This window comes from Mastigoproctus giganteus, chromosome 2, assembly GCF_048544385.1.
Source record: "Mastigoproctus giganteus isolate SK-2022 chromosome 2, ASM4854438v1, whole genome shotgun sequence".
Lineage (NCBI taxonomy): Eukaryota > Metazoa > Arthropoda > Arachnida > Uropygi > Thelyphonidae > Mastigoproctus > Mastigoproctus giganteus.
In genome coordinates, this window is record NC_143576.1 from 77674481 (window position 1) to 77686178 (window position 11698).

The window sequence follows — 11698 nt, forward strand, 5'->3', positions numbered from 1 at the left end:
GTTCCTCTCGTTATACTCCACAAGACCCTCCTTCCAAGATGTTAAATTCAGAAAATCTAGGACAGAAAGTCTACATAGATTCAGTCTAGGTGTCGTGTGGTGTGCGAAACGCCACTACTTCAACAGTATCCCATATTTGTATAAATGCCCTGCTGTCCACTTTACGAATTGATCTTTTCCAAAGCTCTTTTTCATGACCAATGGCACCGTCCTTGGAATAGAGAAACAAAGCGAGTAGTCTTTAGTATATGCCTACACAACGCCTACATATGTCGCCATCTGTATTCTGATTTCTCAGTTCTCTTTGCCTTTTCTAAATGTCCAAGGGTGTTTGATTAAAACCAGTAGGAAGCCGAGACTAAAACCGAAACAATTTCGTGATAACTGGGGTGGACAGGACTGTAATATCGCTCACTTTCTCTGTTTTGGGCAATGCACGTTTTAAGTAATAATATTGTAGTAAGCATTCCACGCAAAGATTTTTTTCATTTTTATTTCTTCTGAAGGTAGACCAATCATCCAAATATTGGACGATTCGATGGCCAATTGTCCAAAAATTTCCCTTTTCCTGTTTGTCTCCATTTTAAGCCAATAGGGAAAATCTTGCGGACCCTGAAGAACAGCAATGGTCCTCTAAATTCTCTTTATGCCTGACCTTTCTAAATATATTTTTATGGGCTCTACATGAACTTCATCCATCGAAAACATTTTCTTCCTTTCAAATTCCAACATATTCTCGTCAGACGAGTACTGGCTTATTTTTGATACTTGAGAAGTATTGCTAAACACTTTGATGTGGATACGCTTTGGGTTCACATTTCAGTGATGCTACATCATTGTTTGTGATCTTTTTGGAAAGTGGACAGATGTAAATGGTGTAAGTGGATCACTACAATTCAGAATTATGTGATGAGGATTTGGGGCGTATTTATGTATGACCCGCCTTTGATTATGTAGTATAAATCCTGCATACAAAATAAAGATTACAATCACATTAAAGGAACACAGGAGAGAATAAGAGAAGTAGAGAGAGGAATGAAAAATGGATTGCAAAAAAAAGCGGACAATTCAGATCTCTAGAGTGAAGATATAGAAAAGCGGTAACCTTTTAACCAGTTTTTTTTTTCTGCCTTTTCATGCACTATTTGCCTATATACATGACATTAACCTGCACTTTGAAGTAATCAAAATGCAAATTACCTTTCAAAGACTTAGCTCTTAAAAACTGGTAATAACGAATAGAGACTACTTCCTTGAAGTCTTTGCATCTATTAATTTAAGAAGCATCGCATACCTTTGGATGATTTGATAAATCAAACTTGAATTCATTTTATACGACCTTTAGAATCTTTTGCAAAGAGTAAAATTAGATAAGAAAATCATAAGGAAGTAGATATTCTCTCTGTCTTCCTGACGTTAAACGAAACTATGAGCAGATCATTCAGCCCCCGGGAAACAGCGACATTCCTGCTATCTGGACAAGAGATTTAGAGGGGGAAACCTGTCAAGGAGACACCCTGTACTTCGAATTTACATATGGGATTTTCCTTTCGTCTCCGTCCAAACGGGACATGCTTTTCCAACCCTGATGGATCCCCGAGTGGAAGATTCCCATCAAAGGCTGTGGCTGACCAAGTGCGATTCATTGACTATTAATTAATCCTGACTTCGCGGAGCTTCTACACGTTCTTAAACAAATCAGTAGCTGTAAGAGACGCTTTACGGTCTTCGGTCCGTCATACAAGCGTGGCGTTTATGGTTGTAAACAGTGTCTCACTTCGTTTGGCCGTCATGCATAGGAGACGAAACAAGAAAGTCTGGTTAGCATTCTTACGTCACCAACTCTGAATGTCTCTTTGGCTATTTAATGGGGACCACGCTCGCAGAGCGCTACTTGGAAAAGCAGGAAGTTTTTAAATGTTCGCAAAACTTTGATAAACATGTAGGCTGAACTTTTACCCGGATTTCCTTCTATTTTTGCAGAAGGGGAAATAATCCCGGGGATCGCACAGAGCCTTCGTAGTGAATGCACGTGGCAGGACAATAGCTGACTCCATTTGGCTTCTTCTAAACGAGCCACGGCAGCGTTATTTGCCATCGTACACTTTAATATCTTCATTTTTTTTAGGTCCTTTTTCGCATCTTCTTATATTTTGTGCAGTCTTTATCCATCAGGCATTTTTCTAACGGATAAGGGCTATTTATCTGCACTGTAATTACAACGCTACTCGCTAGGCGACTCAATATACGTAGCCCTCAATTTTAAACTCCACCCCATAATAATAATAATAATAATATCCCCTCCTGGACTGAACCGGCTGTTTTTGTGACTTGCATAAGACTGAACCCCAGGGCAGCTGACACTAAGGCCTACTCGCACGGGGGCTATTTTTAATGTGTACTTGGCTATGCTGTTGCACTCCGACCTGGAAGCAGTCTTGAACGAATAAATTTCTTTCCGTTTTCCTGTTGAAAGTCACATGCTTTAGGCACAGCAAAGAGAGAGAGAGAGAGAGAAAAGGAAAATCACAGATTATTTTTGATACAACCATTTACTAAAAAAATCTTAAATGTATTAACAACTTTTAATGTTCGATTAAATTTATTGAAAATCGAATTCTAGTTAATATCTACAAGTTCAAAGATAATTTTGCAGGAGTGGAAAACTATTAATTCCAAATAGTTTTTTAAATTTATGTCAGAAATCAAGAATCAGCTGACACTTCTCAACTGTATTTTAGATTTTCTAGTCTTTTGGCATCGCCATAAATGAATTTATGATTCCCAAATTTTGTATCACCGAGAGACCACGAATTTCGACTTCAAAGTCTTTTATATTCCAAGTAACTCTTTGTTAGACAGAACTCTGAATAGTCTATTTGGTCATTTTATAAGAAATTTGACTTCCAATTGCACGATCCTTTTTCAAAAATTGGACATTGTTCCAAAGGACCATTTTGCTGTTCTTTTTGAGGTACCAGATGCACTGTTGGAAAAGTTTAAAGATTGAAGAACGGATTTTATTCTTCAATATGCGTTGTATGGACAAAATGCAATTTGTACAGTGGAAGATATAAACACAGGTGGTCCCTCCTCTTAAATTATATTAAGCAAGTACCATAAATGTATTTTTTAGAAGAAAAAAAATTAATCACATTTTACGATTTACAGAAACATTGCAATTCATTTTAAAGTCAATTAATTCATTAAAAGCTTCATAATTAGCAATTTAAAGTATTCCGGCTTAGATCCGGGAAGTGCTAAATCGGCCATTGTACGTGCAGAAATGACTTTCTATTGAAGTCTTTTGAGCGCGTGGTAGACCCGCTTTTAACAAGACTAACTTACCATTCAAGCTTAGAGACCCCGGTGTGGCACTGGTAATTACGGGTCACGTCCAAATTCAAATAATATCAACAGCGTGCTACAATATGCCCACAGTGCGCTTCGGCGGCAAACTTTATGCAACTTCCAGTTCTGAAGCTCCAAAGAATGATTCATTCACGGAGAAATCTCTTTGTAACTTCCACTTTGTAAATTACATGTCCCAGACAGTAAGAAGGGCGGTAATGGTGACGTTCATTAGATGGCTGTGACTTAACACATTTCCAAGAAAAGGAATCTCAAGAAGATAGAACGTTTTACAAACTGATGGCTTTCCTCGAACACCGGTGCAGAACCGCTCGTCTAAAAACAGAGATGCATTGTTAGCCACCGTCATGTGCCCCTCAAGGCACTATTTCGGACAGCTCCCCACTCAACAAACCCCCCTTTAACGAAAGATGGATGACTTTTTTGTGTCACTTTCTAAATATAGCCCCCCAACAAACCAAAGATTCGTTAGATACTGCTTTTTATAGTCCTACCGCAGGAGGGCGCTAAATGTCTGGAAGAGAGAAAGTGGAAAACAAGAGCCGTTTGTTGTTAGCTGTATGAGTTGTGACTTTTATGAAATATCTTGCTCTCGCGCGCACACACACACCTTGATGACAGACGAAATGGATGGCTTCAGATTTAATCATGCCCTGGAAGAGCATGCAAGTGTTGATGTGGAGGCAGGGAATTGTTTGAATACTTCACGCTTCCCTAGCGTTGCTTCTTTCATTTGTAATAGGCTACTCTACTTGAACTTGGTTTTGGAGTTCAAAACTGTGCGTTGTCAGGGGCCACGCAGCTGGAAATGCTCATAATTGTTTATAATGCACGCGACTGATTTCCAATGATTAGATGAGCACACAGACACATTCTTCGATCTGTAATTGGTTAACATTGCACACTATAAGATTTATATTTGGGCGAAAATGATCAAACCAATCTGAAGACAGGAAATAATGTGTAAAGACATATTCCAGTACACTAATATTCGAAGATACTGAAATGGAATTGGATATCTTTTGGTCAGAAATAAGATGACACGAGTCCAGCAGAAATTTAACTGCAATGAAGCTTGCTGGTTTATCTTTGGTTAAAGTGATAATGCCCATCATCTAACACTGAAAATTTTATTTATGTTTGTCTTGTTTGTTGACTAAACGTATTTATTTTAGAGACGTAGGCATCACTAGAAACTTTCCAAAGTAATGTAATGTAATATATATTTTTTAAATATTAAATTTGAGACATTTTGTAATCTCTGCAGATCTAAGTAGGTAGTCAGCTTACAGAGTGAGTGGGCCACAATCTACAAGCAGCTGCCCATTGATTCTTTGTAATTACATTATTCGAAATATCGGCTGGAAGGTTAGTCCTTAAATTCATCTTATTTGGATAATTATGAAGTATTTTGACCTCGAATTCGAAGTGGAGTTTCATCATTGCAGGCAGAATGATAACTATGGGGTGAAACTATTTGTTCAAATTGATTTAGTAGCTTATTATTTAGGATATCAATTATATCCACAGGAAATATTAGTTTGCAATAATTTTCGTTTATGTTTATAAGGATTATGAAAGGTAAAAACGGATCTGGTAAAGACAATGGAAGAGCCTGCATTCATATTCTGGAGCTGAAATTTAGAATTCTGGGTTTTAGCTCCACAATTTTCGACTGCCATCTTAAATAGTTACTGGCAGATTTTTATCCTTGAGAGTTTTCAACTGGCACTAAAAATCCAGCTGTAAACTAAAGGGAGTTCCAGTCCAGCAGAGCATTTGAGTGGTTGACATCATACATCTATTATCCAATTTCCACTTTTGATGCAATATTTTACCCCTTTTGGACCATTCAATTATGATGTTTTCTTGCAATAAGTTTGACAATCAATAAACACGGGCATTTAAGACAGTTCGTGTTAATATTAGTTCTTAAAGAGCTCTATCAAAGTCAACATGGGACCCTTCAACTAAACAAAAGAAAATTAAATTTCTGAAGGACATATACAGAAAGGAATGTAGAAACGTGCACACGGATGGTTGGGGACCATTGAACAAGGCGCTAATGCTTTTAATGGGGATACCAACCGATATTTTTAGTTAGCAATGCCATCACCACCTGCAAAGCTACATGAACTTCGGGGTGCTCTGGGACCACGAAGCACGAATATTTTGAGGAATGTTGGTGCAAAAGCGAGCGAGTAACAAACTCCCATGCATAGTTAAGGACTTCATGATGGAAAACTGGGCTCATTATAAGTTAATTACACCAAAGAACCTCCGGGAGGTTTGTACTGCATGATCCCACGACATTGCCGGGTACATGGGTTTGGCAGGTGGTCAAATTGAAATTTTAATTTGATGACAATGGTGAGTTATATTCCGAGTTCCGTAAATCGCACAAGCGTGTCCGCCCAACACGCGCCAATGTTCTTTGCCGAAAACAGCCCTAGCACGAGAAATGTGAAACCCGTTTGCTTTCAATCAGCGATTGAAAAATAGATCAATTCTGTTTTCATGGTGCCCACTTTCCTTCTCTTCCTTGTAGCAGTACAGAGATCCTGCAAAAGTCGTAACACAAAGCTCTCTGTAATCACGATTATGGTCTTAGGGACAATTCTAATAATGACTGCCTGTACCCCCCTTACCCCCGCACGCCTTGCATACCATTCTCCATCACTGAACGCGTGCTGCAGTTTCCTACGGTACATGAATTACAATCCCCCTTCTATATAGGGCACCGATTAGGTCAATTATGCAAACCAAATCAGACAGGAAATATAAAAGAAGAAGAAAAAATAAAAAAATCACCGCAGATAGAAAGAAGCAGAAATACAACATTTTAAATAACAAATCAGAAAATTGAAGAAAACGTTGAAAGATTCAAAACGAAGAGCACCAGGGTGGAGTATGAAAATCCGAGCTTTTGGAATGTTACTCTTGAGCAGAAGAGGGGTTATAACCTCCCCTAGAAGCGGTGCTGTCACAGCGTGTACTTTCTTGTTAACAAGCAGGTCAAAGCAAAGAAACTTTGCAGATATTTTCCAGAAAAGGACTTCGGAATGAGAGTGATGTATTCGAGTGATGAAAGAAAATACTTCGCACGAAATCCCGTCAAGAGAAAGACCGAAGAGGTCACTTATGTATTCAGAATCTTCCTTGGAAATACAGGACACGTTCTACAATGTCCTCATTTACTCCGAAGAAGTGGTCAACTCTATCTTGAAGTAGGGTGGGACTGACTCATGACTATAAAACAGATAATTCATGACTTGTAAAACAACAAAGAAAAATATCGTCGCTGTTGAAGATCGCACCTTAAAGCATGACGGGATATCTCTGGACTTGGGTGGGGAACATTTTACAATGGAAATTTATAGCGGTTACGCATGCACCATTTGGAAGTCGGAAAACTGAACTCTACAGTCCACAGTATTGTTTTCTCTTGGAGAAGAAAGCATTCTGAACTGAGCATGCTAAGTAAAGAAATGTTTGGAATCTGTCAGATAAGAAAATGGGCCATGGGGCTAAATGGAAACAGAGGAAAAAAGCGAAGGATAAAAGGAAAATACTGAAGTATTAGTTTGACATTGTTTCTTGAAGAAATGTGAAATGAAAATTCAGAGATTGAAACAAGATCCGTCAATCTGAGTTTCTAGTGCTAAGCCTAATCATTTTTATGTTCTCTCTTTCTCTTCCTGTTTGTAAGAAGGTGAGCTTCATTTTAGTTAAGATTACTCAGCGGGACAATTTTTACCACTCAGCCCCTCTCTCTCACCTTACATAAGTTTTGAAAGATGTATCATCAAAAAGATCGTGCTGCACACTCTTTATTTGAATATTTCTGATATACATTGGTATTTTTCAGCTTAGAGGGGAATAAATGAAATTAAGGGACGGTAAAGAGGAATATGAGACAAAGATGATAACTGTATGGTTGTCTGTTTCAATATTTGTCAATGAAGTGAAAACTGATCCACTAACTTATTTATCAACTTCGGTTTAAATTTTGCAATTGCGCATCCGTTTGTATATCATAGGAGAATCCATTTCCAAATAAAAGGACTGCGTAATCAATAAGATTTCTTTGGATTGTTAGTACTCCCCACCTCTTCTGTGTTCTCTTGGTTAAGCCTAATCCTTCCAATAAAACGCAGTGCTTGTTCAATTCGGAACATCACGAGAACTGTTCTAACCGTTCTGCAGGCTGCTGAAGAACTAAATCATGCAAAACATGTTCAAAATCTGCGTGTATAAACTGGTGTACGAGTTGTTAATTTTTATCAAAATGGTCGAGTGCCAGAATATGAGATATATATTGCAGAAACAGTTGGTGGATGCGGTTATAGCGAATATGTTTGTAAATTTGGTGGCACGAGACAATAATTGGAATTTTGTTACTGGGAGATTGTCTCTTGGGATGTGTTCATAAACAAAGTGTACCTAGCAATGGAGAACTGGAAATGGAGCAATCAGTGTGGTATTCAAATGGGGTTTTGAAAGCCACGGGAGAAGAAACAAAATTTTTTTATGGCGTACTCTGTAAAGGAACTCCAAAACAACGTGTGATCAATGATGATGAGGAGAGAACACGATAGACATCGTAGGAGAATACAATCAATATTATATTGCAACTGCTATAAACATTGGTAAAGACCACTGAGAATGAGGATTGATTCTAAAATCAATTCAATTTCCATATTACTGTACTGGAGTTTCACATCTATCCTTGGTGATGATATCGTGTCCCTGAAGATTAGTTTGTGTTCTTGAAAGCTTAGACAACAGAAGCAAGGGTAAAGAAGAGGAAAGCTTATAGCCAAAGGGAAGATTTCATCCAGGAGTTCAATGTATGATTTAACTCAATTCTATTTGTCAGAATCACACGAGGACAGAATACACGTATTGTAACAGTAATTTCTGTTTGGCACTAAGAACGATGGGCTATTCTTAATACCGTCCAAACCCTGCACATGCGCATTAAATGTCTTTTACCATAGACTTGGAGAATGAATGAACCACTGAGTTTATGCCATTAATGGCGTTTATGTTCTTTTATTAAATGCCCAGTAATAGAATATTGCTTTTTTCTATGCTTGGGGGTGGGGCGCTTTTGAACTAGTCTAAAATGATTGTTCACTTAAGTCTTCAATTGTGTCTGTGTGTGCATGTCTTTTAGGTGAAAGAGGATATAAGGATATCTTATTGAGCTAAGTACCTGGCTTCGGCAGCACGTATTTTTCAGTTAATTTTGGCTAACTTAAGCGTTTGGGTATTAGGAAACATTAATGCTACGTAAAGGAGGAGCAATAAAAATATCTTACCTGTTGTGAAGAGCACTATTGCCTTAAGACAGCTGTATTCTGCCGCATCCACGTGTAATGCCTTCAGTTTCTCTACCTGTTCCTGGAAGATGCGGATGTGGTCCATGAACGCCACCACCCTGTCCGCAGCCATGGGAGAGGCATGAAGTCCTGCGGCCGCCAGGAGTGGGGCCACGTGAAGCGGCATGGAACACTGGGAGGCATTCAGCACAAAGAGTTCACTCCACACAAGTCGCAGAAGGGCCACTTGGTCCGTGACTTGGAGGTCGGGGAAGAAGGGGATGTTCCTGGCCCACTCCACGGCACTGAACAGCAGTCTGGCGGCCAGTTCACAGATATTGTCGATGCCCATGATGTTGTTGGGTTGCATACACTGGGCGTACCTTGACGGCGGATACGGCTCCGCTCGCAGAAGTAGGGAGATGAAGCTGGATAGATAGGAGTGTCCGTTCAAGGCATCGCCATTGGTCAAGGCCATCTGTCCAGGCAGGGGATGCTGCGTCGGGGGAACTCGTCCTCGCTGGACAGCTGTGGGACAAAGGACACAGAATGAGGTCGGCCGACTAGCAACGGGTGCTTGGCAAGTGCCACAAAAGAACATTTTTTTTTTGTTTTTTTAAAGAGAAAACACAACAATTGAAAGCGTTAACATTAGAGTCCTGCACTTATGGCGCAGCAAAGATGCGAATTGCAAAAAAACGTCAAGAGAGGGCGTTTCAGTTACCGAAACTTAATTCCTAAGAAAATAATATTAATAAAAAAAAGACACCCATAAGATGAGGGAAAGCGCAGCGCTAGATCGTTCTCCGGCTCCCGTCCCCCCAAGCTCGAGCGGCCGAGTCAGACAAGTGGAACAGAACTGCCAGGAGACAGCTTTTTCTACAACCCGTCAGCGATGGCGGGGCGGGAAAGTCAGGGAGAACGTGGCGCTGCGCCACGCCGCGTCGTGCTTCTCTGTGTGTGTCGTATGTCGATAGTAGTTGCATGCTCCGGTGTCCGCCAGCTGAGCAAGCACCAGAAGCCCCCTCCCCGAACACCCCGAGATGTGGCAAACATTCGCTACTTCGAACCGTAACTACGCCGTGATCTTAGAAGTTCGGCAAAAGTGCGGGACTCCCGAGATCCCCGGCTTGCGAAGCACAGAGAAGCACGAGCAACGTTGCGACTCAATTCTTTGTCCTACGCATGACCTCAGGGTAGTCGGGTGTCACCCGCCTCGGCAAAAAGTGTCGAGATCAAGGCCTGGGACAAAGAGCAGGGCCGCAGAAGGGTGCTGAGGGAATAGAAAAATAAGCTGACCTGGGCACCTACCCTCCCTGCGCATGCCCATCTTTAGGCATTTCTTGAGACGACAATATTGGCACTGGTTGCGATGATGCTGGTCGATGGGGCAGTTCCGGTTTCCACGACATGTGTAGGTCAAGTTGCGGCGGACACTCCGCTTGAAAAACGACTTGCAGCCTTCGCACGTGAACTGTCCGTAATGTTTTCCACTGCTCTTGTCTCCGCACACGACACATTCGATGTGTTGCTGCTGGTTCTTCTCGGAACTCGACGGTGTGCTGGGTTGCGTTGGCTGAGGCGGAACCGCTGCGTTACCGTTCTGAGTCGGGGGCTGAGAGGTCAAGTCCGAATCGGGCGGCGTCGTGCCCGTGCTATTCGCCGGATCCCGCCACGGAGTCACGGCAAGGGCCATGCTAAGGTGGCGGGATAACAGTAACGGCGACGTCGGCGTCAGATGCGAAGAGGTCGCTAGTTAGACAAAGCCGCCACTTCTCGAATACACACACATAAGCACGGCACGAGAACCTGCCTCCGAACTGCTGACTTGCCGAGGCCCCGAGTTGCCGTCGAGTCAGATGTCACAAGTACACGCCCTGCTGCGCTACCCCGTGGCTACAATCGCCGACACTGAAGCCTAAGAGGTGAAGTGTGGTAAACACCGCGGAGCGACGAGTCAGACCAGAGCGACTGGTCGCCCGTCCTGACGTAGTCGAGTCACACAGCCGACTGGTGCTGCCACGCTCTGTCGTCACGTGAACAGGGCCTCCCTGTCGGAGGCAAGCCCCAAACGTGAACCGGGGGAAACGTCAGGAGCAAGGAGCTCTGAACCCGCATGAACTGCGCGAGCGGAACAACTGCTACACTCGGCCAGGCCACGCCGCTGGCGCGCGAACGTCTGGACGCAACCCCCAGCTATTTTGAACTATGACACGACGGTTGAAACTGTGCGGTTGGCATGGCAACAGCTTCCATATACGGCAGGATGTGTCATTAAAGTTCAAGAAGCCTATTAGCGAGTGGTAATCCCGGGCTCGATGGTCGTGCCCCCCAGGCAATCAGGGCATGACTAGGCAACGCCGAGCCGCCTTCCCATTGGCTGCCACCAGCGTCTGTAACTCGCTTCTACCGGAGCTACGGCGAGATTTTAGTATCCTTGCGCAGCACGCGCTAACATAGATCCTTACACAGGCGACTGCGTTGCGGCACCGCGTACTCGGAGGCCAATCCCCTGTTTGGTTTGGCGGCCGAGTACTCGCCTGCCGCCAGGAATGGGCCGGCGTGGGATGAAAAGAAGCGCAAATCACAAATTCGGTGTGTGCAACTTAAGCGCGCAGAGAGAGAGAGAGAGAGAGAGAGACAGACAGAGGGGGAGCTGTAAAGCAGCCGCCAAAGACGCGATTACATCGTACGGAGGTTTACAACGGTGGTTAGCAATGGGCGGGGTCGGAACACGTACAAAATGCACGCTGACAGAAAGAGAGCGCTCCCACTGCCACACGCCATCTACACAGCGACTTGCCACCTTCCTCGAGCTGCTGAAATCTCCACTTCTTCGGTCCTCCCCCGATCATCCGCTAAATCGTGCCACAAGAATTTCAGCGGGGTTTTCGGTGTGCTACGAAATGCAACGACAGATCGCATCGAATCACGCGGGAGATAGAAATGCTAGCGCCTGTTCGCTGTATGACTCCTCGCGATCCTGAAAGGCCTGTCTGCCT

At 42.7% G+C, this 11698-nt stretch overlaps 1 protein-coding gene across 2 annotated transcripts in view; it reads right to left on the minus strand.

Moving 5' to 3' along the window:
- LOC150089354 (nuclear receptor subfamily 2 group F member 1-A-like) overlaps positions 1-10969 on the minus strand; it is a 94946-nt gene extending 83977 nt beyond the window's left edge. Inside the window, exons 1-2 of one of the 2 annotated variants that reach the window (XM_090389176.1) lie at positions 9996-10964; positions 8697-9224 (exon numbers count right to left, since the gene is read on the minus strand). In XM_090389176.1, the coding sequence (XP_090245302.1) occupies positions 8697-9224; positions 9996-10392 (925 nt within the window). In that variant the 5' untranslated portion in view covers positions 10393-10964. Of the gene's footprint in view, positions 1-8696; positions 9225-9995 lie in introns of both variants that reach the window. The other variant, XM_090389184.1, reaches the window with a different exon arrangement.
- Between the last annotated feature and the right edge of the window lie 729 nt (positions 10970-11698).